We start from the raw sequence: 27,041 nt of genomic DNA, 5'->3' as shown, positions 1-27,041 counted from the left end.
TGGATAAAACGATATTCCTGGCTACTACACTCAAAAGTTCAACAATTTCTGGTCGTATAATACGTTTATCGATCAACCCCACATGTGCAGACACTGCTACGGTAACTGAGTGGTTATGGTGCTTGGCTGCTGCCCCAAAAGGCATGGGTTTGTTCTGCATAGCAAGAAATGTTTTCAGATTTTTTCATTCCTCTTTTCACTGAGCACAGGTCAGTGAAAAGAGGAATGCGTGGGCGTTTCGAAGGCCCTCGAACCGATAGTCTATCGACTTGACTCTTTCCCTACCAAGGGGAAAATGACCATTTTCTGAACGTTTTAGTACATATCTTTTTCTGTAAAAACTATTGCATTCAATATTGATTGCAATACCCAAAAACAGAGCTGAATAAATGTGCTTTCTATTAATCTGCATTTAAACAACAAATTGCATGTTGCAACAAAAAATTTTATTTGCTAAAAACGAGATTTTAGAAAAAAATTCAAAATTTGCAAAAACACGCTTGCATTTAAAAAGAAAAAAAATGTAAAAAATTTTTTGAAATATGCAAAATGTTTGTTACTCTATTGGCCACTGTCTGCAAAAAACAATCATTTCTATCTTGAATAATATTGTTGCTAGAAAATAATAACTGGGAACACTACAGTTGTGCATCGGAGCGTGGCCGCCTGTGTTTCAGGCTGGTTTCCATCATCACCGATGTGAAAAGTGAATCATCTTCAGCACCTTGCAGCATTTTCAGGCTCGTTGTTGCACAGGACGTCGATTAAATCACTCGCAGACGAAACGGAGTCCTGAGATTTGCTGTGTCTTAGAGCGCGTACCGCGCATGCGGAGGCTGCCAAGCGACTTTGATAGTACCGCACCTTTGGAGTGCGTTCAAAAAATGCTGTTTTGTAGGGGCAAAATAAAAACTGTATCGGAAAGAAAACTTCAGTTCTCCGGCTACAAGCCAGATGCGCATCGTGCCTGTAAGCAACGCGGAAGGCTCCGAAGTCGAGCGGCGAAGGCGTCATCTGCGGGTAACATGGCGGGCAATGAGCGCAGGTCCGCGTCTTCATTTCTTTGCAGCGCGTTGGAAAGTGCCCCCTCGCGGGACAAAAGAAAAGTACATCGGAAACAAAACTTTGGTTCCTGGCCTACAAACTACATCTGCAGCGTGGTCATTAGCAACGCAGAAGGTTCTGAAATCGGGGCATGAAATGATCGTTAGCGGGCTAACAATGCTCAATGGGCGCGGTAGGGAAAGAGTTAAAGGCGTTTGAGCGCTGCTACACGGGCAGTTTGAATGGCCATCGAGTCAACGGAGCAACGCGGAACTCTATCAAGATTTAGAGGGCCTTCGAGTGTTGCCCAATGTTGCTAGCATTGCTTCTAACGGTACCAACACGCACTTTCGTGCATGATGCATTAGCATGAACAAACATTATTCTCTCAAACTTTAATGCAAGCAGTAAACTATTAGTCTGCAGAATAATCGAGTCGGCAGCCATTGAAACTGGCCTTGTGACAGGGGTATAACATGCTTTTGCTGTTGCTGACATGTTTTATCTGTCGTGACTTTTGCTTGATTGTTCTTTTTTTTTTTTTTTTTTTTTTGCAGAACCCGGAAGAGAAGGTGGACGGAAAGTACTGCGAATGTGATAACTTCTCATGCGACCGAATTAACGGATTTCTTTGTGGAGGCAAGTTCAAGGAATATACTGCTTTTCAACCTCTAACTTTTAGTAGACGATGACTATGCTTTCATCAGAAATTTGCTCTGGCTCTGCATTTGTCAGGTTCGTTCCAGGAATGGGCAGCTACAAAAATGTTTTGAAGCCTCAAGCAATTTTTCCGCACTTCTTTTCTGCGGTGCCCTCTTTGACATGATTTCTCATACCCGCTAGTCGGCTTGTCCTTCGCAAGTGAAATTTCTCTTACTGTATTTATACAATTTTAGGTCGACCGTTTTTTTTTTTTTGAAAATTCGAAGTTGGGGGTCGTGTCAGTAGCTGACGGAAGAGCTGATACCGCTCACGTGTAGTTTCTGTTTGTCTTTGGCACATTTGACGACTGCCTGTCACGTTTCACCAGTTTTGAACATAGTGCTTCATCAGTCGTTATTTGTGCTCTGGGTCCGGTCAGCGTCCGGTGCTCGTTCAAGGCTACGTTCAAGATGGCTGTCATTCTTTACGCTGAAGGAATGAACTCGGAAGGAACGGGTGATAAAGGTGTGGCTGGCGCCTGCAGTGAGGCTAAATTTTTAGCTGTTCCACATGATTTCATGATGTGGCTGTTTGCAAAGTACACGATTTCGCTGGACGACGACGTTAGAACGATGTGTTGTGGGACCGCAGAAGCGATCACGGCAACAGCGCTAGTGAGGACGGTGGCGTAAGTGTGGACGAGTAGTCCAGTGACTAATACATTTTAGTTTTGGAATGTGTCCACAAGCGCGCCCACGCGCAGCAGCCGATTCCGTCAGAGGATAAGGGGCAGCAGCCAGATAATGCTATCGCGTTCTGCTATTAAAGGCGAATCTTAAAGGGACTTCCAAGTTTTTTGTTTTTTTTTTCTGATATGGGATATGGGGGGCGGGGTGTCGACTTACAATCGTGTAAATACGTTAGATGTGACTCAAAGTATGTAAGGTGCTTATGTCAAAGCCCAGTCTTTCCATCTATTTTTTTATTATTACTTTTTTCTTGCTTTTTGCTGTTGGCTGCCAAGGGAGGGATGTCAGTTACATCTAGTATATTGTGGTGCCTATAGTCTACCTGTAGTCTAGATGGTGCATTATGGTGAATCATGTGTGCATGAAATGGTGTCATCCATGTTACAGGATAGGCGAGTATGGTAGTACTATATGTCATTTGGGCTCGCACTGTAGCTATAGCTTCACTCTCTGGAGAAGTGGTTCACATGTGAGTGCGCTGGGATATAAAGGAATGAATGAGGTAATCGGTAAGTGAACGGCCCAGCATGCAGACCATGCAGAAACACAGATCAGGACAGATCAGGAACAAAAATGGTCTTGTTTTTCTCGCGTGTATGCAAGTGTGTGTAAACGTGTACACTGTAATGACCTTTGCTTTCTGCTGAAATGATTCAGCCATGAATGTGCTGCAAAGTGGAAATAAACGAACGAGGTGAACGGTAAATCAAACATCACTGCACACAGATCGTGCAACATACGCAGACTAAGACAGATACTAAAAAACTTGCTTTTTTTTTTTTCTTAGTGTGCATGTGTGCGTGCTCGCGTGCACTTAAAAATGACCAGTGTGACAAAAAGGCACGGGTGGGCACTACGAGCACACAATGATACGTGGCTAGAAGTACATCATTTCGGGCTGTGTATACCATTCATCCATCAGTCAGAATGATGGACTAAAAAACTATTAAGGCCTCCACAGGTGCACTTTACACAGTGGGGAGCTTATTGAAGGAAAGTGTGAACATACCTTGTTCGAATTTTCAGTTTTCTGGGGCTTCCACGGCTCAATATTTTGCTGAGATAACCGTAACTACCTTATCTATGTAGTATTTTCTTTAAAAGTTGCCACTCGACGAGAGCAGATCCAGAACATTGAAATATATGTATATTTTTTTTTATGTGCCGTCTGCTTTTCCTGGAGAGGCTGTAGAAGGCTTTACAGGATGGTTCCACTGTGATGATATCATTGTTGCTACTGCTGCTCTGGTGTTTGTCAAAAGGGGGACCGATTACAATGTGCGCTTGCACTAGAGTGAGATTGATTTTCTGCGCTGAAACAGCTGGGGGGCAGCTGTCCATGTTATCGTAATGTACCTTTATCAAGAGCTGCGAAGGGAAGTGAGGGAAAGGAGGAGGAGGAGGAATAAGAGGAAAGGCAGGGAGGTTAACCGGAACAATAATCGGTTTGCTGAAATATCTGTTGAGGCAACTCTTCTTGCCATCATGAATGTTGCTTGGAATTGGTGATTGAAGCCAGTTTGCTGGGGGCATTGGTGGGTATAATATGCAGCTTTGATGTGAAATTCGAAGCACAGTTTGGTGCAAAATCATGAAGGAAATGCCAGCAGTGAGCGCTGAAAGTGGGTATTAGTAATGTCATTGGTTGATGGGGTTCTTCACGTTGCCCCTGGTGTGGTGTCTAGTCATTATGCGGTCCTTGTTGTGTAATTTATTTTTAAACTTTTTTTTTCTTATCAGTAGCGACTATATGTGACATCGTAAGAAAGTGTGACCTCACGTGCGCAGGTGAAGAACAGGGCAGCTGCATCTGCGGAAGCTGTGAGTGCCGTGACGGTTGGACCGGACCGGACTGCAACTGCCGAGACACAAATGACACCTGCATTGGTCCTAATGGGGTTAGTAATGCCCATGGCTGAAGCATTGCATCACATAATTCAAGCGTTATCAAGAAAACAGAGGGCATGCTTTCTGTGGACGGAGTAGATTCCAAGAGAAGGCAAGCATAGCACAGGGGGCGGCAGAAAGTTAGGTGGGCGGATGAGATTAAAGGGACACTGAGGAGAAATTGAAGTTGGCTTTTATCGACAGAATACCAGCTCCTGATTACAAAAACGCCACTCATACTGACAACAAAGCTCTTGTAACGTAGAAAAGAGCAAGAACCAAAATACAGGTATTTCCGCCACAGGCCAAACTCGCAAGTACAAGCGTGATGACGTCATAGGACAAAACAGTGTTGCTAGAACCAATGGTTCTAGCAACACTAGGACAAGAGAAGCCACGAATCACTGAGGCACAGCCAATGCCCGCCGCGTACTCGATCCAGGTGGCCTTGCCAATGCATGCGCAAATCTCCTTGACGTCGCCAGATGGCGCCACGTCCCCAGGAGCTACGTGCGCACCTGCAGCATTGGGACCAATCAGCGCCTGCTCACCAGCGCGGTATTCCGCTAACGGTAACAAGGTACACGGTATGCTAAAGGTGTCTATTTGCGAGAACTGCGTTGACGACTTCGAGAGCGGGATCCATCGTAACGCTGGCAAAACGTGGGTACAAACGTAAGCGAAGCGTCGGTAGTGACGGCCGCAGTAGCCGATAGATGCCTTCAACGTTCGGCCGGCAGTAGCTTTCTTTTCGGCTGCTGCTAGGCCGCACTGCTTGCCGACAGAAATCGCGGAGTCTGCGTTACGTCATGTGCACGCCATGTTTCACGTCACTTAGTCCTATGTCGTCATAAGAGAATCCCAAGTTTGAATCAGAGCGGTGGGAAAACCTTTTTCAACTTCGCATGCAAAATTCCTTAGAAATAAATGCATCTTTCGCTCCCGGCCAAAGTGGCAACAAAGCCATGAAATGCCGAACTATCGGATTTTGCTTTAAAAAAAATATTAATGGAGCTCTCCTCACTGTCCCTTTAAGAAATCTGTGGGAATATGGTGGCCGCAACTGGCAAAGGACAGGGTTAATTGGAGAGACATGGGAGAGGCCTTTGCCCTGCAGTGGGCATAGTCAGGCTGATGATGATGATGATTTAGGACAGACACTGTATGGCAGCAATCTTCCTGATCGCCTCAGTTGTGCTGCTTGGAGAGAGATTTCGCATTTGGCGGTGAACAGGCTGGTGGTGGGACTTGGCACATATTTGTCATGTTTGCTGCAAGTTGCGCTGCGCGCACTTTTAAGGCAAAAGCCTTATATGGCCCTTTAGCAACGAAAACTGGCAGTGGTGGCGGCATCTCCAGGAAAAGTGGTCCACAAAACCCCCAGTGATGTCGTCAGTAAAGAAAACAGTTTTTTCCAAGGGTGCAGAGAATTGAACCAAGGGCCTTCAGATTGCAAGGCGAGCACGCAGCCCATAGGCTGCAAAAACGCGTTGCTTCTCGGTGAATAAAGGTGAATCTAGTGTATGTGTTGCCTTACTACCGTATGCTAGTGAGTAGGTATGTTATTTAAAGAGAAGGCAAAAAGTATAAATTAAAAATTTAATGCTTTCATCTTGAAATCATGTAAGTAGTCTTTAAGTGCCCTCCGTAACTTTTTTTTTGTTCAAGGGTGCTCCTTAAAGGGTAACTGCATAGGTTTTAGAAACTGACAAGAAGCTTAAAAGGGTCGAATGTGTGAAACTTGTAGGTAAAACGTGCGAAGTTCTTTGGGGCTAGCATTTGAACCGGCGACGTAATCGCTGATTAAAATCACGACATCCTTCAAGCTTCTCTGCAGCGCACAACGGCAAGTAGGGGTCACATGACGGCGTCATCGAAGGTATCGGTACATTTCCAATGCATAAACATCTGCTTTGAGGGAAAAAAAAAACCAATGCCACAGAAGGCAATGCCCACCGAGCATTGTTTGGCAGCATCCAACAAGGCACGGCAGGGTGTGGTTGACGGCAGCAGTAACTTGAAATCATAAATTCCATGACGTCACAGTGAACTTCCCCGCACTCTTCCGGTGCATTGAGGAGAAGCACAAAATTCAATCATCGATTGCGTCACTATTTTAAATGTAAGTGCAAAAACACTTACCATGCTTTACCTACAGCCTATATAGATTTGAATCCTTGAGTATCGCGAAGTTCTCAAAAAGTGCTGCAGTTGCCCTTTAAGGCTGGTCCACTGGGCCAATGGGTGGATTCCAAGAGAGGGCAAGCGTACGTAGCAAGGGGGGGGGGGCAGAAGGCTAGGTGGGCGGGTGAGGTAAAGAAGTTTGCGGGGATACGGTGGCCGCAGCTGGCAAAGGACAGGGTTAATTGAAGAGACATGGAAGAGCCCTTTGCCCTGCAGTAGGCATGTAGTCATGATGATGATAATGCTTCGAGCCTGTTGACGATTCCATGCAGGAGCTTTGATGTCACACTTCAAACGAATTTGAGGAAGCGCTGATTTGGTATGTTTTTATTTTTGCAACACAGAAAATCTGCAGCGGCTACGGCGAGTGTATCTGTGGCCAGTGCAAGTGTCTCGAAACGGATGAAGAGCGCTACGGCGGAATCTACTGTGAGGACTGTCCTGTGAGTGACTGACCCTGATCTGTTGCACATTTCTGATGCTGCTGTTTGTTTGTTTGGGGTGCAGTTTTTGACTTGCGTATACCCTTGCACTGCGATGTCTTAAATGCAGCTTTTGCAGTCGTGCACTAGGTAAGACATGCATTGCAAAACAACTGCACTTACATTAGCTTTGCTAAGAACTTGGTTTGCATTATGTCGTCAATGCATTTGGACTCTAATTAAAGCACTGACTTCTCTTTTTAGGGGTACAGTATTGAAAAAAAGAATGCACTTCTTCTACTTAGCCATTTATTACATTCTGTTTATAGCTCTCCCATTTGTGGATGCTATAAATGACTTGAAGGGGGAGGGGAGGGGAAGGGAAGAAAAGAAAAGAAGAAAAAAGGGAAGGGAGGAAAGAAAAGAAAGAAGGAAGGGGAAGGAAATGCAATGTCTGCTGTAGCTGGGCATGTTTGGCCAAGTGTATGATTAGATGCAGCTGTGCTTATCTAATGCAATTGCTTATTGCACAGGCAGGCAGATTTTTGAGCAACTTTTGCAGGATGCAATGCACATGGGGAATGCACTTTTTCACTGAAAAGAATTTATTGCCATGCTGAGTCCTTTCAGTACTAGACCTCTCATGGCACGAGAGAAAGGGAGAGGGCAATTAAACTTGCCTGAGTCACCCCGAAATTAAGTTGTGATATCGTGCAGCACAAGTAGCACAAATACTTTTCCGTCACTGCCGCAACTAAAACAGATACCAAACCTATACCACAGCAGTATGCAGATGACATTACGTTATGGATAAAGAAAGGCAGCGACGCGGCGGTAGAAGAAGTGTTACAAGCAGGCGCCAACATAGTAACCAAAGTTTAATGTTATTAAATCGTGCCTTATGTCTCCTTGAGGAAAATTTGGTACTACATTTGACACTGTACCCGGCCATGGTGGCCGCGTTTCGACGAAGGTGAAATGCAAAAGGCACCAGTGTGCTGCACGATGTCAGCGCACGTTAGAGAACCCCGCGTGGTCTAAATTAACCTGGAGCCTTCCACTACAGCGTTCTCCTATAGCCCAAGTGTCGCCATGTGTCGATTTGGTACAGTAAACTCCACAGTTTACAATTTTACCCTCTATGTGCACTCGGGGTCAGAATATCCACACTCCGAATGCACACACAAAAAAATTGGTGGGATTTAGCTTTGGCTAAACCTGGTAGGTTGCATAAGCATCCATAGCGTTCCATTCGGGATCATCACCGGTTGTAGACGATTCGGTTTTGATAGAGGCGCGGTGCGCCCGTCTAGCAGCGTCTTGAGCGCGCCGCTTAGCAAGGCACTGTTCGCGTTCTTCTTCTGTTTCCGAAGCCCGTTGTCGTTTCCTGGCTTCGTCAAGCCGACGTAGCCTCCCTTTCTGTTTATCAGGCTGCATAACGATGGAGCCGGCAAGCGAGCGAACGCATTTTATACCCCCCCGCCCCGTTCTCCAGCCTCCTCTCCACACTCCGCAGCTGTCGAGAGCGCGGCGAGGGCAGCGCCTCCACTCGGCAGCGGCGCGGCTACAGCTGTAGTGCGTCGCGCCTCGTGCCGCCCTTCAAGGTCAAACGTGCCTCGCGGCCGCCCCGACGCGAAGGGCTGAAACCTGTCGTCATATTGCTTACGCAATAAAATGCATAACCATTGCATAGGAGCTTACACATCTCTACTTTAATGAAACACTGTAACCTGGCTGCTCAAAACCTGGAAATAGGTGTAAAAGACTGGAGTTGGTAAGGTTTGTTGCGTCTTTCCTGTGCCCTTTCAGACGTGCCCTGGAAAGTGTGAGGCCTTCAAGGACTGCGTGCTGTGCCAGGTGTTCCAGTTGGGCCCCTACACTGCAGAGGAGTGCAAGACCAAGTGCGAGTTCCTGGCCATTCAGGCGCCACACATTGAAGGTGCGCACATTGAGAAGTGAAACTTTGAAATTCACTCTTGCCACTGGTGCTGCAGTTTGCACCAGCAGTTTAGGCTGCTGGTATCGCAGTTTGGGCTGTGCAGGTTGGTCACCATTTAAAAGGGACCGAACGCTGAATTTTAAGCACCCAATTTCTTTCAGCACAAAGGAAAGCTCGCTATCTAAGGTGCTGGATTATGCAACGGTTTTGTTGAAAACGCAGTAGAGGATCTTTACTGAAAGTTTTTCAGTCACCGCATGCGCCTGTTTTTATGTATCCCGATGCTGGAAACCATGATCGGTGAGCACGATGGCGATGGCACGTTGGAAAAAGCGCTGTACCAGAACTAACATAAATCTCACATGCCAGGCAGTAATTACACATTTTTAATGTAGAATAACGTTTAAAACGTTCTGAGTAAGGTTTTGTTCAAAGGGTTAGGAAAATATTACAGAGGTATCTGCTGTGCTTTCTTAGCCGTCATTTGTCACGGGACCAGTTACGTTTGGCTGCTGATAGGTTTGGACCTCGTGCGGATTCTGCAAGAGGGCTTTCGCACATTTCAAGCGTGATGAGAGCAAGATTGCCGACCACCTGCTCCAAACACAGTGCATACACAGTGTTTTTTTCTATTGTTCCATGATGTGTTACGCACCTGATGCCCACAACTTTTCTGTTGCAAGATCACCACATTGTTGTGGTCAACTATGGTGTGCGAGAAAGCCCACTTGCGGGATTTCGCATGGAGCTCCCTAAGTTGGGCTGAGTCGAAGTAGTGTCATTGGCAGGGCAAGCTATCGGTCATGTAAAAAACCCGCCTATCGCATGGTGCATTGTGACCCACGCACCTTTGATGTGTGTGTGTAATGGCAGGTGTGACGATGATAGGATGGCTTCTGTCGCTAGACCGAAAAATAGCTTGGCCTCTCGGTTTCAATTTCTGAGCTTCGTTGTCAGCCTGCGGTGATGACTGCAGCAATGGGCCTTGCTTCGCCAGTCGTCAAACCCAGCTGGCACGTTGCTGGTCATTTTATTTCCTTTTGTAAAGCAGCCGTGCATTTCGGACTGCAATGTGTATTTCCCTTGGTTACGCCCATGTTGTTCTACCAGCATACCGAAGTTGCTTACTCATTGCGGGTTTTTCGCTGTTTATGCAATGGAACCTCCTTATAAAGAATCAATGCATTTTAAAATTTTCGGAAGGGTTTTATTTTTGGGTGGGCGGGGGGGGGTTAGCTTTTGCGGTGGCTCAGTGATTATGGCGCTCGGCTGCTGGCCCGAAAGATGCCATCGAATTTCGATGAAGGCGAAATTCTAGAGGCTCGTGTACTGTGCTATGTCAGTGCACGTTAAAGAACCCCAGATGGTCAAAATTTCCAGAGCCCTTCACTACGGCATCCCTCATAGCCTCAGCTGCTTTGGCATAAACCATAAACCATTTTTGGGGGTGGTTAATAATAACTCGACCTTCGGATAATTGGGGCATTTCTTCCGGTCCCTTGAAGTCTGAACTAATGAGGTTTTACTACCCATCCTTCTATTTTTATTAGCCGGTCACATGTCATTCAAGGATTTATTACACATGTTCGGTATTTAGTGCGATATTCAAAGACATTTTTTCTTCATATTCCTAGGCTTTTTGAATGACTTTGAATTTGGCACCTGCGTGCAAGGTTATACAGGTGTATTGCCCTATTAGAGAACAAAACCCTCTCCATCTGCATTGCCTAGAATATTCAGGGAGCTGCTGAAGCTGTTAGATGAGTCCACCCAATGGGTGAGCTGTGTGCTTTCATGAAACTTGCACATCATCAGTGTGTAACCCAGAAGAGAAGAGGAGACTAGGAAGAGCACTTCTGTTGTCTTGTGGCATGCTTCAGTTTTCTGGCAACTTCTTTCGTCTGTAGGACCACACTATATATATATATACAGTCGACGACCGAAAATTCGGACGCCTGATTTTTCGGACATGCTTGATTATTCGGACTTTTTCGCGGCATCGCGACATGGCCCATAGAGCCAATGTGTAAGAGCGCTTGAAATTTCGGACGCACCGCAACTGACCACTCGATTTTTCGGACCTCGTTCGCACTCGCCGCCAGTACCCAAGCCGCCATATAATGTGTACAGTGGAACCTCATTAATTCAAACTGCACGAGAGATCGAAAACTTGATCAAACAAAATGAAATTCAAGCTAAAAGGGAGCCTCTTAACTTGCGACGCTGAAATTCTGCGCGAGTCGGCACATTGCGCTCGCGTGTTTTCGAATTCGTACTGTCCTTGAATGTCTTCCGCCGCACTAACTTGAACCGTAGTCTGAGTTCACGGAACTCATCTGTGCCAAGTCTTTAGTCCCGAACACGGAACGCGAATAGGGGACCGCAGCTTCGCAGGGGGGCGCTGCGGACGCCAGTGAAAAGCGCCCTCTCCGACCGACTCCGTATTTTTGTCCGGGCAAACCGGTCACCCCTCCCATTGAGTAGCTGCGCGAGCAGCGCGCTTTCCCCTGAAAAAAAGCCAGTTCTGCACGTACTTTGCACGTGTTGGCCAGCCTGCAAATCTCTTTGTGCAGTCCCGAGCTTTTTCCCTCGTGTTTGAACGATGGCGAGCTTCAGAGGATTAGCAAAATGTACAGGGGCGCTAGAAAAAAATGCGAACAGCACGGCGCCCACGCGCTGCGCAGTCGGAATTTATCTTCAATGCGTTTTTATCTCGGTAGTAACAAAAAGACGCTAGAGTGGTACATTATTGTATCACGGATGTCTCTAGCGTATTTGTGTTGCGAGCCAAGTATAAGCGTGACGAAAATAAATTCCAACAGCGGAGAGCCTAGGCACTTCGCTGTTCGCACTTCTTTCGGTCGCGGCAGTACGCTCTGAGATGTAGGTTAAAAGAAATAGTGGACAGTGAATTTGTTTTTTTTTTTTCGCTGCGAACTTGAAAAAAGAACTGCTAGTGGATCAGGCCCACTACGTGAAGCAGATTGTTGACGAAAAAGCCGGTACCGTAACGGCGAAATGTGTATCGCAAGTAAATGACGAGATCATTTAAGACGTGGAATTCGAGGTAAATACCATTTTTTTTTTTTGGCACGGCCATCTTCGCAAGATGCTTAATTTCGTTGGGTGACTGAGCACTTTGGTGCATGCAGGTTTGTTGGCCAAATAATAATGATTTTGTTACGTGTTTCGATGAATAATGATGGAAATAATTTTTATTTTAACTTAAAATAAAGTGGCCTTAAGGCGACACGCGAGGCTGAGGAGAAAAACGAAAACACGCACAAAATGCGCCTAGCAGCTGCTTGCTATATACGGCTAAGAGAAAAAATGCTCTAGTTTGTCAATCGCTACAACGGAGATAAGCGGTTCGTATATTTATTTTAATTCCGATTACAGCGCACGCGCATCCCCAAAACAATTATTTGCAGAGCCATCGCTCATATGCAAACGCTCATTCATGTGCAAGCAAACATTTTGATTATTTTTATTTTTTGAAATTTTTTACATGTAAAGCAACTTCGAAAATTGAGCCCGGCGTCACAAGTCGGAACATTCAGGCGATCACTGACCTTGCCTCACATGCGTCTGCATAATGCCGCTAGCTGCAGTCAGTCTCCAAAATAAAAAACGGTAAAAAAAATGAGTTTCGTTAGCGCGAGCTTTACTAAACACTGCATGCTTAGTGAATTACAGCAAAAACTGCGCAGAAATAATATTACGCGTGCGACAGGAAAAAGCTTACTTCACCCTGCCCATAGCAGTTATCGAGGCCTGCCGTTTCTCGTTCTGATCCATTTCATACACAACAATTCCGGACAAAAACATTTTTGAATAGTAAAAAATGTATGACCGCATTTTTTTTTCATATACTGGAAGATTTGACTATAGCAATGTCCCATCGATAGGCTTGCATTTTTTTTTCATATTAACGTTTTTCCTATCGTCAACTGCTCGATACGAGCGATGAAAAATATTTAAGATTTTGCTGCATATAGAAAGGGTGGACCATTACCTTCAATATTTCCGTTACTGTACGTTACAATTTTCCAATATTAAATTTTTTTTCCCAAGAATGTAGGACATCACCAGGAAATCTGTAGAATTACACGGGCATTCCTTGGCCGTTGATGTTCAGAGAACTATTGTGACAGCCGCACACACAACCAGTTTCTCCACTCTTAGAACGTCGCGGAATTCACAGCGAGCGGCAACACCACTTTTGTGCGCCCGTGAGCAGGACGGCACGTGCTCACAATGAAAGAGAGAGTGCCAGCTGCGCGAGCAGCACGCGCGTACCAGCCGACAGGCTGCTGGCTCAATGCGCTCCGCCGGCGACGTGCCCGGACAGCAACGCCAAAATGACCGGCAGGGGAGAAGTGGCGCTGGTGCAGTGGAAGCAAACTTCAGGTGCGCTTCCCTATACGATCGCGGAGCGCTTGATCGCGGAGGCTACGCGCACGCCGTGGCCTCCACGATCGAAGCGCGCGGCGCGCCGCCGGATCTTATCGCGGCCGCGATCTGCTCCGGCGCCGCGCCGTTCGCGGAGGCCACGCGCGCGCACCGGAGCTTCCAAGTGCCGTCTATGGATGGCGCCGTGATCATTATCATCAACATTTTTCTCGGTCGCGATTTTCCGCTGTTCAAATCGGCATCAGTATCGCCAGCTCCAGCCTTTCGTGGCGTGTCAGCATGCGTGTTAGCGCGTCCGCCGTGATAGTGGCTTTCGCGCACGTGCTGCCGCCGAGCTTCACAGTTTTAGCGCGATGGGCAAGCACCTTAAGCTACACGGCTGGGAGTTAGCTCTCGAACGCGGTCGGTAAGCGTGCGAAGGGCGGGAAATTCGACGTGGCCGAGAAGTGCGTCCGATGATGGTGCAACCAAAAGAGAAACACAAGCTGCAAAAAGCGCGCTTTCCGAGTCAAGCCGTGCGAGTTTCCTGAACTGGAAGAAGAGCTGCTCCTCTATGTGATGGAATTTCGGAACAACGGCTACGCGTTGACAGCGGACATGCTGCGCAGCTTCTTTTGGCATAAGCGTGCACCAGAGCGCAGCACCAGCTCAGGAGTCTAAATACTTCGCGAGTGACGATTGAACGTAGAATAAATGTCGCTCATTCCCTGGTTGGTGTGTTCTTACTTAAAAAAAATTTTTTTTTCGCATATCGCGTGTATGGGCCGCACCCCGAAAATTGGCCCTCGAATCTGGGAAAAAAAAGTGCGGCCCTTATACGCGTTTATACGGTATTTCGCGCGGCGAAATATAGTCATGAGGAGCTTTAGAATGTGTGCAATACAATTGGCCGCTTTCTCCGGCATAGTGGTAATAAGTTCGTGATTTTTTCGGTGAAATTTGATTTTCCGGACTGCCCGATTTTTCGGTCGTTTTCGCGGCCCCTAGAGAGTCCGAAAAATCGGTCGTCGACTGTATATATATAAAACAGACGCTACGTACATGGGACCAGTGTGGTAAAACTATGAAAGCACCCTTAATTGAGTCCTTGACTTAAGTAGTGTAAACTAATGCCTGTGGTAGCTCTGGGCAAAAAGAGGTGCTTTTAAGCTTTGTTACTTATAGCATGGTGCCTGCACGTGTATCATTTGCAACAGGTGAACTCTAGGTCATCGTGAGAAGTTTTACATCTTACCTTAGTTCAGCAGTTTATCTTCTTGTCAATCTGTATGTAATTTTATGTGCCTCCCTTTGTGCGTGAAGTGCAACTAGTGTTCTGTGCGTGTGTATGTCTGATATACGATGTCGCATGCTTGTGCAGTGACGGAAGAGGGTGAGAAGCTGTGTATTTTCCGTGATGAAGACGACTGCAAGTACACCTTCATCTACAAGCTGGAGCCCAGCAATGAGTACACTGTGCGAGCCAAAAATGAGCGTGGTGAGTGCGAAAATCTCCTCCTGCGCTGCATGTGGAGATTCCTTCTCCTGTAACCTTTGCACCTTTCCATCTCGTTATCTTTCGTGCAATAACAGATACTGGATGTTAAAGCCCATAGAAAAGTATGTTCAAACCCGATCAACTGCAAAATGGACACTGCCACGCGCTAGAACTAATTATGGTAAACAAGCACTTAATTTTCTTATACCTAATGTCCTAAACAGCTACGAATCTAACCAGCTTAGCATGTATAACCTCCGACCACATGATTTAAAAGTGTACTTTGTAAATAATATTCCATAACTTCTTTTCATGTATTGTAGTTTGTGTATGTATCGGTGTCCTTTTCCCATTTGTGATCAACCCAGCAGTGTGTATAACTTTCAAATGCATTTGTTCAGTTTTAATTTTTTTTTCTAGTTTCAAACTGCATCTCTCTGTAGCAATCCTTTCAATCGTAAATATTATAAATTCTTTCTATAGTGTGCTCGTATGCGACCTGCCACCGTTGTATGTATGTGTTTATCTTAGTTATTATTGTGTAATGGCTCTTAGATGAGCCACAGGCATTTTCAAGCTATTTCCTTTAGCTTTTGGCCTGTGGCTCATTCTAAAGAATGTGCACATTTGTGAAATAAAGTTTGGATTCAATTCAATTCAACAGAGAGACAGATTGATCCAGTGGATGTATTGTTCAAAACTTTCTTAAGTACTGTTGCACACTCTGATGCATGAAAAAAAGATATTGAAATTATCACACGTAGAATGAATGTCACATTTCCTTTCCATTTAAAGGCTGCACTACAGTGCAGTGGGAGTGACTACTTCAATCTTGGATCGCAGAGTGCCCTGAGCCAGTGAACATCTGGGCCATCATCCTGGGTGTGATCCTTGGCATTGTCCTGATCGGCCTGGCACTGCTCCTCATCTGGAAGCTGTTCACCACTATCCACGACCGCAGGGAGTTTGCCAAGTTTGAGAAGGAGCGACAGATGGCCAAGTGGGACACCGTGAGTTGCCCTGACGCTGCTCTGTCTGTCTTGTGTTGTGTTCTAGTCTGTGTAACCTGGCGCAAAAGGCCATTGTAATAGGCAAAACGCAGAAAAGTTGGTGGGGGGGGGGGAGCATGACGAGTTGATGCAACAAAAGTCATGTAAATTAAAACCGCAACACGGTGAAGTGTGAAAAACATGAGTTAAATGCAAAGAGGGATCAAATTGATGCCAGGAAAAAAGTATTTTTGCTGATGGAAGCTTGGTAGTCTGTTTAGCAACCAAGCAGTGTGGCAAGAGATGAGGCCCTTCATAGTTTTGTAATGTTAGAAACATCCATTTGGGTTGTTTATTAGGTAAATTGGCCTTGGCTAACTTAAAATACTAACTCTACTCACTTGGTCATATTTTACTTTATTTTGTGTGTTTTTTTTATTCAAGATGTTTGCCATTAGGCATAATAAAAAAGGGAAAGAAAGTTAAGTATATGCTGCAGGTGACTATCGCAAGTGGACTCATGATAATCGCTTTATCGAGAACTTTTGCCACTTTTTAAGCGAGGCTTGTTTATAGTCTGTGTGTGTGTTTTGTATTCTTTGAGAATACTTGACCATTCTTTGTGCACTATCAAAGGTGTAATTTACGGAGTGTTAGTTTTAACGGGGAAAATCATAGTTCAGTCCATGATTCAGTGAAAAATTACGGAATTGAAGCATTTGTCATGGAATTGTATATTAGTGGCTATATTTTCATTTTTAACGGATCGATGGGACAATGACAAATTTATCTTGTTTGCGTCAATATAATGCGAGGGGGAAGTATCAGATTCGAGGAGAATAAAAGAAAAAGTAATATTACAATTATAACGCAATCTCTAAACTGTCCAGGCTAACCATAGCCGAGCCATCTCAGAAGTAACATGACAGCAAGCTAATGTGCGGAATCAGTGGATACTTGGCCGTTACTTAAAAGGCAACTCATCAGGTGCGCGTGCCACAGTCAGGCGAAGCAAAGCCTCTAATAGTCTCCCACACAGCGTCAGCTGCTGTTACCGCCGTGGTGTCACTAGTCTGTTTTCGAGCTGCCCAGTCCTGCACATGTTTGTTTGTTTGTTCTTTGATTTTCTTACTCCACTTCCTACTCTTTCAGTGCCTCCTCTTTCTCAACGACTTATGCCGCCTTCTTTTCCCACCCGTAGCCACCACATCCTTTGCACTTGCTCACTGCACACTTCGCCCCAAGATCTTTGCAAAGCTGGCTTCTCCTACCGGCTTTCAAGCCTGGCGGTGAAGGTCGCTTTAGCTACCTTGAGCTTGGATGGGGTGGGGGGCAGATTCACGGTACTGTATGCATACCATGGCTCCGAATATAATGCAAGGTGCATTCTGAAGCATTCTTTGATGACTGCCGCGGAATGTTGCAGATTCTTTTTCCTCAGTTCGCAGATTGTAGAAAGGAAGTCAGGGGGGCCTTAACATAATGTCTCTGCATTTTGCCTGTTTTTAAGGTTTCACTAGTTTAATTGATTTCTTTTTTTTTTTTTTTACTTACCGCCATGCTCAGCAGAATGCGTAGAAGCCATAGAAGGGGAGCTATGTGAAAACTTGCAATTGACCATGCTGCCTGCTATTTTTTGCAGGGAGAGAACCCAATCTACAAGGGTGCGGTTTCCACATTCAAGAACCCCACGTACGGTGGAAAGCAGTAGGTCAACAGCTGATGGAAAGGTGTGCAGCCACCATGTGTTGTCTGCATTTCTAGATGAACGAGAACTACTAGTGGACTCTTGTGTCAATTTTTTTTTTTTTTCAATTTGCCGACTTTCTGTGGTTGAGGAGAACGTCATCATTCTTGTCAGTGTCTCCCTTTGTGCTGCGTTGGTTGTGTCAGTTCCTCTAATTTATGTTCATAAACTGTCGGGCAAAGCAAGATTTTACTGTGAGATAGAATCGGTGGTCAATATTCGTAATCATATCTGTCATTTCGCGTCATTGATTTGCTGCCATGTAGCGCTTTGCGTGGTGAACTTGTGTGCATCTGATGACTTTTGAATTTTGTCTGTCATCATAGTTTTGCTCATAGAGCGCAGAGAACTGCTTGTATCGAGGAATGAGTAACTCACTTTGGATGAAGTTGATCAACTCGAAGCTGGACGTAGGTTGATTTACCGGTGTTGTTCGTGGCATTTCAGGTTGCCAAGACTAGGAAATGAAGTGCCTGCTTTTGGTAGCATTGAACTGGTTACAAGAAATTTCAGGTGGCTTGGCCTTTTCCAGGCAGAGCTGGACAAATGTGGCAAGCATTACAGATATGTGACACTGTTGGCAGGCTGTCTTCTTGTTGGTTGTTCCAAAAGTGTTAATTAGCATTTAATTTTCAGTGCTTTCGAGCTGTACGATTAATAGCTTGCTGGCACATCTTATTGCCGTCCCAGTTGCTGGAGTTTGTAGGTGTCGTAAAACAGTGGCGAGGAGCTGAAGAGAGAAGAAAGCTGGTGGGTTTGCCGAGCCTTTCATTTACTCTTACTCTTGTGCCGGTGTCTCAAAGTATCGCTTTATGCACATCTGCATCCTCTTTCTCTTAGTTGGCCGCCCAAAGTTTTTTTTTCCACTATTGGCAGTGTTGCAATCTTATTGCGGATATGCTAAGTCCACAATGTGTCGTGTTTTGCTCGAGTACTTTAACCACTGGGTGGCCTTACGTGCGAATGCGCTGTCACTTTTGGCACTGCTGCTTTCGAGTACAAAGTCAGCTGCACAAGCTTTTGGACTGCTTTTAGTCTTTCTGTCCACCTTGTTCGTGTAATGAATGCTTCCTTGGCTGTCGGGTAGCTCGGAAAAGTGCGTGCCCTACTTTGCCATGTAGCCTAGTTGGCGCAAAAGACTTACTTTATGCACGAACATGTTTAATGTAGTCACATCGTCGTATGAAGACTTTATACCATACAGCCTGTATTTCTCTTCTTGATGGTAAGAAGTCTCTATTTATGAATGCCGCGTTTGTGTATTGAAGCCTGTGCTACTAGTATCCAACTCAGTTTCTTGTTCCATTTACTTGCTTAACGTGTCAACTCATTTGCTGTTGTTTGTTTGTTGCTGGGTCCTTTTAGTGCCTCATTTGTTTGCCCTGAAAAGAGGAAACTTGCATTTTCTGGCACAAAGTAAGTACTATGATTATATGCACTTTACTGCCACTTGTAAGATGCACAAGCATCGCGACTGAGGAACAACAAGCCCAAAGTTGTTGTACATAGCATTGTTTGTTTTATTTAGCAAGTGGAGTTCTCCGATATTGGCACATGATGAGCGTGCATGTATGCCCGCTCGCAGAAGTTTCTGAACCACAAGAGCGGTGATCACAACTGAATTTCCTCGCATCCTGCGCACAAGTAGCCTGGCAACAAAAGGTGCACTACTGTCACAATGCACAAATGTGTGGAGTGTACATTTCAAATCCGGGATGCATATGTTGGCTGCGAGAAATTCAGTTTGTTCACTGCTCCTATCACTTCTAAAACTTTTGTGGCTGAATGCTACTTGTGTAGTGCTGCATCGTGCACACATGATGGGTGGGGCGGGCACTGTGCTGTGTAAATGTGCAATACACATTGAGAGGAAAGCTATGTTGTGTATACCGTGCGTGTGTAGACGGCACACATGCTGTTGAGTGCTTCCTAGAGCACGATGCCATATGTATCACTGAGGCAAACAAGTACTTCTGGCTTCTGGTGAATAACGTGTTCAACTAGTACTATATATTCATGCGCAAAGCAACTTTGTTTCGAAGCGAACTTTTTTGTTTCGGAGTAAAGGCTCGGTTTTAAAGAGACATGTGTCGGTCTTCTTTGTTACACAATACTGGCTGCACAGTGACATCTTTGGCAGAGAAAAGTGTTACTGCTGGAGCACAACGGGATGACAGCACCAGGAGCCTTTGCCAGACGTTGTTAGATCATCAGTATGCAAGTGCATGTGATGGCACCGAGTCTCTTGGCATTACTATGCATCGCTTGTATGTGGTATCAAATTATATCTGCCATAATCACAATACTGCTACTTGGAAAGGGGGCTGTGGTTCGAAATTTATTTGGGAAAGGGCTTGCAATGGCTTGCATGTGAGGCCACAAACACACCATTCTCTTGACAGCCTTCTCATACCTGGGGTAAAATTTTTTTTCTCTGCATGCATTAATGCCCCTGGATATACCTGTGTGCAATTTACCTGCAGTCTTGCAATCTTTCTTTGTGCACTTGAGTCTGCGTAGTTTAATGCTAGCACCAATCATTTGTCCCTGCATGTTGTCTACTCTGGAATTAAGTGACACATAAATTGTTGGAATCCATATTAAATTGCTGTCGTTCACTGCGATCAAATTGCCTGTGCTCTAGATATATTTCTCAGTGGCCACAGTGTGCAAGTTCACACTTCAAAAACAAAAATTTCCTTCAACCTGTCTCTATGTTGCCACCAAGGTTTTTGTCGTGCACAATATAAGTCAGGCCTCTAGGATCTGAATCAACTTATAGTACATCCACTCTCTAATGCACTTTTATCAACCATACTGTACTGATTAAAATGTCGATGTGGATTGGGGAAATAGCGTAGTAAGAGGAAGCTGATTAGGGATGCTATAAAAGTTTTGCGGATGACAGACATTATTTATTATTTAGTCTCTTGGCAGTTTGTATTTGTTTTAGTCCAGCTGAGAGATTGCTATAAGGTTTTAAGTGCATTTTGATTTTGAGCAGTGAAGATGGCTTTTGCATAATAGTAATATCGGTGGTGGCGGTCATGAGAAAGCAGGTGGTAAATGTTAACTAGGAAGCAGGTCTACTAAATTTTTCCTTGTTATCTTTTTAAATATTAGTTAGGTGCCTGGTTTCAATTATTTATTTATCACATAATGCAGACCATTGAGTCCAAGCAGAGGAGCGTTAGAATACGAACAAACAATAATGAACAAATTGTCGGGTACAAGCAAGTACAAAATTGTACAATTTTTAGTCTCAATGTGTAGCTGGCTGAGCCATTGTTCCAGTCCGATATCGTCTGAGGTCAAAAAGAAAAATTTAGACCTATCATTTATAGCATAATAGGAAGTCAAGATGACATCTCTTGTGTTGCGTGTTATTGCAGACATTGTAAAGAGTCTTTCAGTAAGGCTTTATAGAATTTTTAAAAATAGGCTTATTTAGACAGAAGCGCACTTTTTCCGCATATCTTTGTCGGCAGTGTAGTTCATCAGAATTCAGCTATGACGTGCTGGCTAGCAGGCTGGTTAACTAATATGGAATATTTAAGTTTTTAACCATTGCTTTTAGGCTCTTTAATTATTGGGAGCCGCCGCGGTGGCTCAGTGGTTATGGCGCTCGACTGCTGACCCGAAAAACGCAGGTTCAATCCCGGTCGTGGCAGTCGAATTTCTATGGAGGCGAAATTCTAGAGGCCCGTGTACTGTGCGATGTCAGTGCACGTTAAAGAAACCCAGGTGGTTGAAATTTCTAGAGCCCTTCACTACGGCGTCCCTCATAGCCTGAGTCGCTTTAGGACGTTAAACTCTCATAAACTAAACTCAACTTTAATTATTGGGAAGCGTTTAGCCCGCCATAAGTAATATTTATATCAGTTTCTGAAATTTAAAAATACGGTTACCCTCGGTGCTGTGGCCACACAAATTTTGGCTACATTGCGCCAAAATACACGCACTTTCGAGAAGCTTGCAGGTAAACCAACCTCTCCAGTGCACGTAACTCGTGGAAATGGCCAAAATTTGCTTTCAGCTTATTTCACTCTGCACGCCCAACTGCATCCTTTTCCTCCAAATTTGGTTTTTAAGGAAAACTTAGCTACTAGCATTTTCTCCCATCCCAAATCGAAGAAATGATAGTGTAGATACACTACGTGTCATGACAGCTTAATGCCATGCTGTTGCTTGTACTATTACTGTTTACTAAGCGTTCCTATCTTGTAAACGAGACCCAATATGCATGAATAGGCCTTTTTTTTAGCAAACGTGCATGTAGCAAATGGGAGGGGTCCCGTTTCTATCCCTAAAAATCAACCCCTCCCCCCTCACACACACACACACTTCGCAGTTGGTCATGCGCCGCCCAGCACCTCGATCCTTGCCTTTATTTCTAATACAATAAAGTACCTTGCCTCCCACTGTTTGAAAATAAGTTCCTGCGGCGTGCCTTCTGGAAAACTCCTCAGAAGTGCGGACCTGGCAGTGCCGTTCGTGGCAGTGCAGTTTCTTCATGAGGAACTGCTAGAAACTTCGCTGACTTCCTAACCTGAGCTATTCGCTTTTCTGGAGCTATTCCAACCTGTACATGTTCAACAGTTCAAACAGCAACCACTCTTAGTCCGCTGCCTTCAAATTCAAAATCGCGCCACCGCGGTGGCTCAGTGGTTATGGTGCTTGGCTGCTGACCCCAAAAGACGTGGGTTCGATCCCAGCCGCAGCGGTCGAATTTCGATGAAGGTGAAATTCTAGAGGCCCATGTACTGTGCGATGTTAGCGCACGTTAGAGAACCCCAGGTGGTTGAAATTTCTGGAGCCCTTCACTACGCCGTCCCTCATAGCCTGAGTCACTTTGGGTCGTCAAACCCCGTAAACCATCAAGTTCAAAGCCAGTCGATAAGGTCTTCCAGCCACGATTGTCATGTGGACTACACTTGCTGCAGGTCCATTTATGCAATCTACAGGCTGCCGCAAAAGGCAATTTCTAGCCAACGATTACTTAACAGAGCACTGCCACAATATGTCAGTCGTCTTTGGGTGGCTTCGAAAAGAGTGGGTGGCAAAAATGCCCACTCTTGTCAGCCTTCCCTCGAGTGAAGCAGTAACGTGGTGACCATATACCTCACCACGTTCTTCTTCAGTGGACAGACACCTAAGTCCACATAGTTCACATTGCCTGTACATGCCCACCAAGATTATCGCCGATGATATATTAGCGCGGTAGGGTTAAAGGCCTCGTTACGCGGAAAATCTGGCGTTGGCGTTGTCGGCGCTGTGAGCGAAAAATCACGGGCATGGCTGTGGCACGTGGTCCCCAGAGAACAACCTAGGACGCAGGTGGGTCACCTAGGTAACGTGACCTCAGGGCGTCATCACATCCTGCCCACCGGATATTGAGAAAACTGCCCACCGTGGCAGGTGGCAGTTGAATTAATGATTGTTAGCGCGGCAAGAGCAGCCTGGGTCGCACTAGGCCAACACCCTCTAAAAACTCTTAAGGCCTCTCCAGGCCCTCCTTTCCACACGTGCTACGTCACGCCAAGTGTCCGGCTGCTCGCCGAGCGCGGCTCCGCTCGGTTGTCTCCCTCGATGTGCTCGCGCTTGCCCGGGCAAGCACAGACACGAACGCGGTCTTGCAGTGAGCGTCTAGCTGCTGCCAGAGTCTTTCAGTCTGGCGTTGATTTCATTTGTTTTCGGTCCTCGCACGACTGTATCGGTTCCGTGTGGCCGTTCCTTGTGTGGCGTGCGTACCAGTGCTAGCTCTCGCCTGGAGTTAATCGCTGAATGCCTGCCGTGTTGTGAGTACAACTTCGTGAAACATGGGCCGGTGCTGTGTTCCCGGGTGCCGCGGAAACTACCAGAATGGCCCAAAAGTACGTGTTTATTGCTTCCCAAGAGACGAAGCACGAAGAAAAGCTTGGTTGCGAGCCATTCCACGGAAGGATTTCACACCTACAGTGCATTCGAGGGTAAGACTCTGAAATATTGCTTAGTAGGCGCTGGTAATTATCTTAGTTGGGAGCTTTCGCGATTGTTAAAGGCTGTGACTCCGGGAAAGGCATGCTGGCTTTATAGGCAATGATAGCACTTTAACTTATGTATTAATTGTCGGGGAAGCATTTATTTCTGTGGATGTCCATAAGGCTTGCGATGCATTTGGTCAGGGATGTGAATATTTTCGCTGCCGTAGCTTAGACGAACGTCATTCTCATGTTTTAGCTCGTATAACTTGATGTTTCTCCTGCTTGGTATAAGTTTTCCTGTATTGGCCTCCGCGCTGCGATTTTTTCTTGTTTGTGTGGCAAATGTGTAAAAGCTGTGCACTGTTAAAACTCTTTTTACTTAGTGTTTTAGGCAATGGAGAGTCATGGCGAATGGCCTTGCGTCATTTTCTCGTGCAGGTGTGTGAACAGCACTTCCACGCAGGCGACTTCATTACGACGTTGTCTCACCAAGATGAATTGACAGGGAAGACAATAGAGGTGAAGCGTGATAGGCTGCAGCTGAAGAATGATGCTGTGCCTTCTGTGTTTGCAAACTGTCCAAAATACTTGTCCTCAACGCCAGGACGGAGTGAATCGCCAGAGACAAAAAAAGCAAGAAGGGAAAACGCTGCTTTGCAGGAGGCTATGAGGAAGTCACTTGTGTCTAATGAACTTGAACAGAAAAAAAACAAAGTTTCATCTTACGAGGACTTCAAATCTAAGCTGCCTGGGATCTGCAACACGAAATTCTGGACCGTTTCTGTCGATGAGCAGTGTGTCAGATTCCTTCTCATCGAGAATGATCCTTCACCGAATGTGAAAAGCGCCTTCGTAGTTCTCCCTGATCTGTCACTTTCTGTTTTCCTGAACGGAGTGAAGCTTCTCTCGCTTCCTTCGGGCAGAATTCTGCCAATTCAAGTATGTGACATCTCCAGCCTGTCCTTACTGCTAGAGGAACTCGAGAAAAGCTTGAGTAATATACCTGAGGTGACGAAAGTGTCGAAACATACTAAAGTACTGCAGTTTGTCAGTTCACTGCTTGCAGACCTCATTGAGGACAGTGATACGACGAAAGAGCACTCTGCTTTGCTGAAATTTCTGGTTGAGCAGATAGATCTTCTCCTCGCGAAACAGCCTGTGTATAGCGCAGAGCTGCTGGTATTCGCCAGTATTCTGAATTCAATTTCTCCTCACGCATATCACTTCACGAGAGCTGCATCAAGAATCATTCTGCCCCATCCTTCTACACTGCGCCGTGTCTGCTCAAATTACAAAGCTGACCCTCTTCTGGAGCAAAATCAACCGCACTCTCTCTCCTACATCCGAGAACGAGTCAAATCAATGAAAGACCACGAGAAGACAGTGACCCTGATGATCGATGAGATCCACATAAAACCATACTTCGACTACAAAGGGGGCACAATCGTAGGATCTTCTGCACATTCCACGGAACCAGCGACAACAGCCCATGTGTTCATGGTGCAATCACTCCTTTCTGCAAACAAGGACGTCATTCACATATTACCTGTGAGCAAACTGAGCGCAGAAATTTTGCACGAGCATGCTAAAAACATCATCATTAACGTTGAGAAAATGGGGCTTAAAATTATCGCTGTGATAACCGACAACAATGCTCTGAACCGCAAGATGATGTCGTTATTTGCTGCAAGTCCTCAGGTGAGCATTGTCTATCCCCATCCAGCCGATAACGCTCGCCCTCTTTTCTACGTGGTCGATCCTGTGCATCTCTTGAAGTGCATCAGGAACAATTGGATTAACCAGAAAAACCCTGGAACATGCCTCTATTTCCCTGAAATGGACTTGAGTGGAGCAATGCCTGAAGGGCCTCCTCGTATGAAAGCTGCTTCTTTCGCAGGTGTGCGGCAGCTTTATTCTTCAGAGAAGACGTCGCTTGTGAAGGCTGCTTACAGACTGAACGCAAAAGCCGTGAATCCAACCTCAATGGAGCGGCAAAATGTAAAGCTCGTTCTCGACGTCATTAACCAATTTGTGTCAAATGCCCTCAGAACACATGGTTCCGCGTTCAAGATTCCTCAAGCTGAGTCGACCGCTCTCTTCATTGACATCATACTCAGATGGTGGCAAATAGTCAATGTTAAGACCCCTTGCAAAGGCCAGAGGCTAAGGGACAGCATGCAAGACCCTGTAAGGTCTGTTGATGACACACAGTTGGCTTTCCTGAGTGGCATTGTCGACTGGTTGGACGCTTGGGCGAGAATCAACATCACCAGTGGCTCATTGACGAAAGAGACACACAGTGCTTTGCGATTGACATGCTATTCCCTGGTAGAACTCTCGCGATACTGCTTAGAAGAGCTTCACTTCAAGTACGTGCTGCTGGGCAAATTTCAGACGGATCCGCTAGAAGACCGGTTCGGCCGCTACCGCCAGCTGGCAGGAGCACAGTACCACATTTCCGTGCGTCAGCTCTACGAATGTGAAAAGAAGCTTCGTCTTCAAAAACTTCTGACATTTCCATGCGAGGAAACAGAATCTGAAGACGTAAATGAGGATCCTGTGGCGTGCAACTTTTCTGTGGCTGTCAGCGACGACGATATTACACGCGCCCACTCTGACATGGATGCTATTGTTTATATTGCAGGATATGCTGCTCATGCTGCTTTAAAGAAGCTTTAATGTTCTGCTTGCTTCAGCACATTGGTGATTGAAAATCGAGAGATCGAAGCGGAAAACACTGCCATGATAGCTAACCTGTCAAGAGGAGGGCTGAAGTTTCCCCATCCATGCACAGTTCACATGGTACTGATGACAAAACTAGTTGCAGAGAAGTTGTCTTTGGGAGCAAACGCGGAAGATTTTCTCTCCTGTAGGAATCAACGCGGTGTCGTGATTTCACACACGATTTCCCTCCTGGAAGAACATGACATTGAGACATGTGAAAATGGCCACACTGCACAAACTCTCGTGCGCTTGGTGGTTCGCGTTGCAACCAACGTTGTTTTAAACAACTTTTGCAAACTGAGAAATGACGCCATACAAGACAATGCGCAGCAGAAGGCTGCCGCCCGGAAAGCAGCAACGCTTAAGAAGAAGTAAGTTTTATTCCCAAAGCAATAAAAATGCTTTGCGAACACTTCATTGCTGCTGTCTCGTCGTTTGTTATTGTAGGAGTGAGACTAGCTGTACAAATACTCTTCAACAGGGCAACTTTATTGTGAGCGTCATAATACCTGTTTGTGAAAGTTTTTAGAAAAACATAATAAGTAATAAAACTATCACAATGCGCAGTAGACGGTGTTTTTTTTTAACGTTCACGAACTGATCAAATGATATTCTAAGGCGCGCACAAACTCGCGCATTTCTTTCCTGAAGCAACGAAAAAAATAACAATGAAGGAATCACTTATAAGTCAGCTAGGAACTTCTTAGCAGTTACGTGCGGCAGTACCCATATAGTGCAGGTGGGCGCGGCGAGCGGCCCCGCTGAAATCGCGGAGCGCAGCGCCGGCACGGTCCCTTGCCGTGACGTCACGCGGCTCGTGGAGAGGCCTTAGTATATTGAGAGGGTGTTGACTAGGCCCGC

General features: G+C 45.7%; 1 protein-coding gene and 1 pseudogene across 4 annotated transcripts in view; both read left to right on the top strand.

Moving 5' to 3' along the window:
* Positions 1-19,577, top strand: part of mys (position-specific antigen beta subunit myospheroid) — a 35,490-nt gene extending 15,913 nt beyond the window's left edge. For 2 of the 4 annotated variants that reach the window (XM_089545795.1, XM_089545794.1), the window contains exons 15-21: positions 1,602-1,683; positions 4,224-4,333; positions 6,851-6,949; positions 8,738-8,867; positions 14,641-14,757; positions 15,601-15,767; positions 17,389-19,577. In XM_089545795.1, coding sequence (XP_089401921.1) covers positions 1,602-1,683; positions 4,224-4,333; positions 6,851-6,949; positions 8,738-8,867; positions 14,641-14,757; positions 15,601-15,767; positions 17,389-17,457 — 774 coding nt within the window. In that variant the 3' untranslated portion in view covers positions 17,458-19,577. Of the gene's footprint in view, positions 1-1,601; positions 1,684-4,223; positions 4,334-6,850; positions 6,950-8,737; positions 8,868-14,640; positions 14,758-15,552; positions 15,768-17,388 lie in introns of those variants that run through there. The other 2 variants (XM_089545796.1, XM_089545797.1) reach the window with 2 other exon arrangements.
* Positions 19,578-22,991: 3,414 nt separating this feature from the next.
* On the top strand, positions 22,992-26,591 carry LOC149343266 (uncharacterized; annotated as a pseudogene).
* The last annotated feature ends 450 nt before the right edge of the window (positions 26,592-27,041 follow it).

This window comes from Amblyomma mixtum, chromosome 5 (assembly GCF_055824585.1).
Source record: "Amblyomma mixtum isolate Tamu chromosome 5, ASM5582458v1, whole genome shotgun sequence".
Taxonomy (NCBI): domain Eukaryota; kingdom Metazoa; phylum Arthropoda; class Arachnida; order Ixodida; family Ixodidae; genus Amblyomma; species Amblyomma mixtum.
The sequence above is the reverse complement of the archived record's forward strand: the minus strand, read 5'-3'. Positions and strand labels throughout refer to the sequence as shown.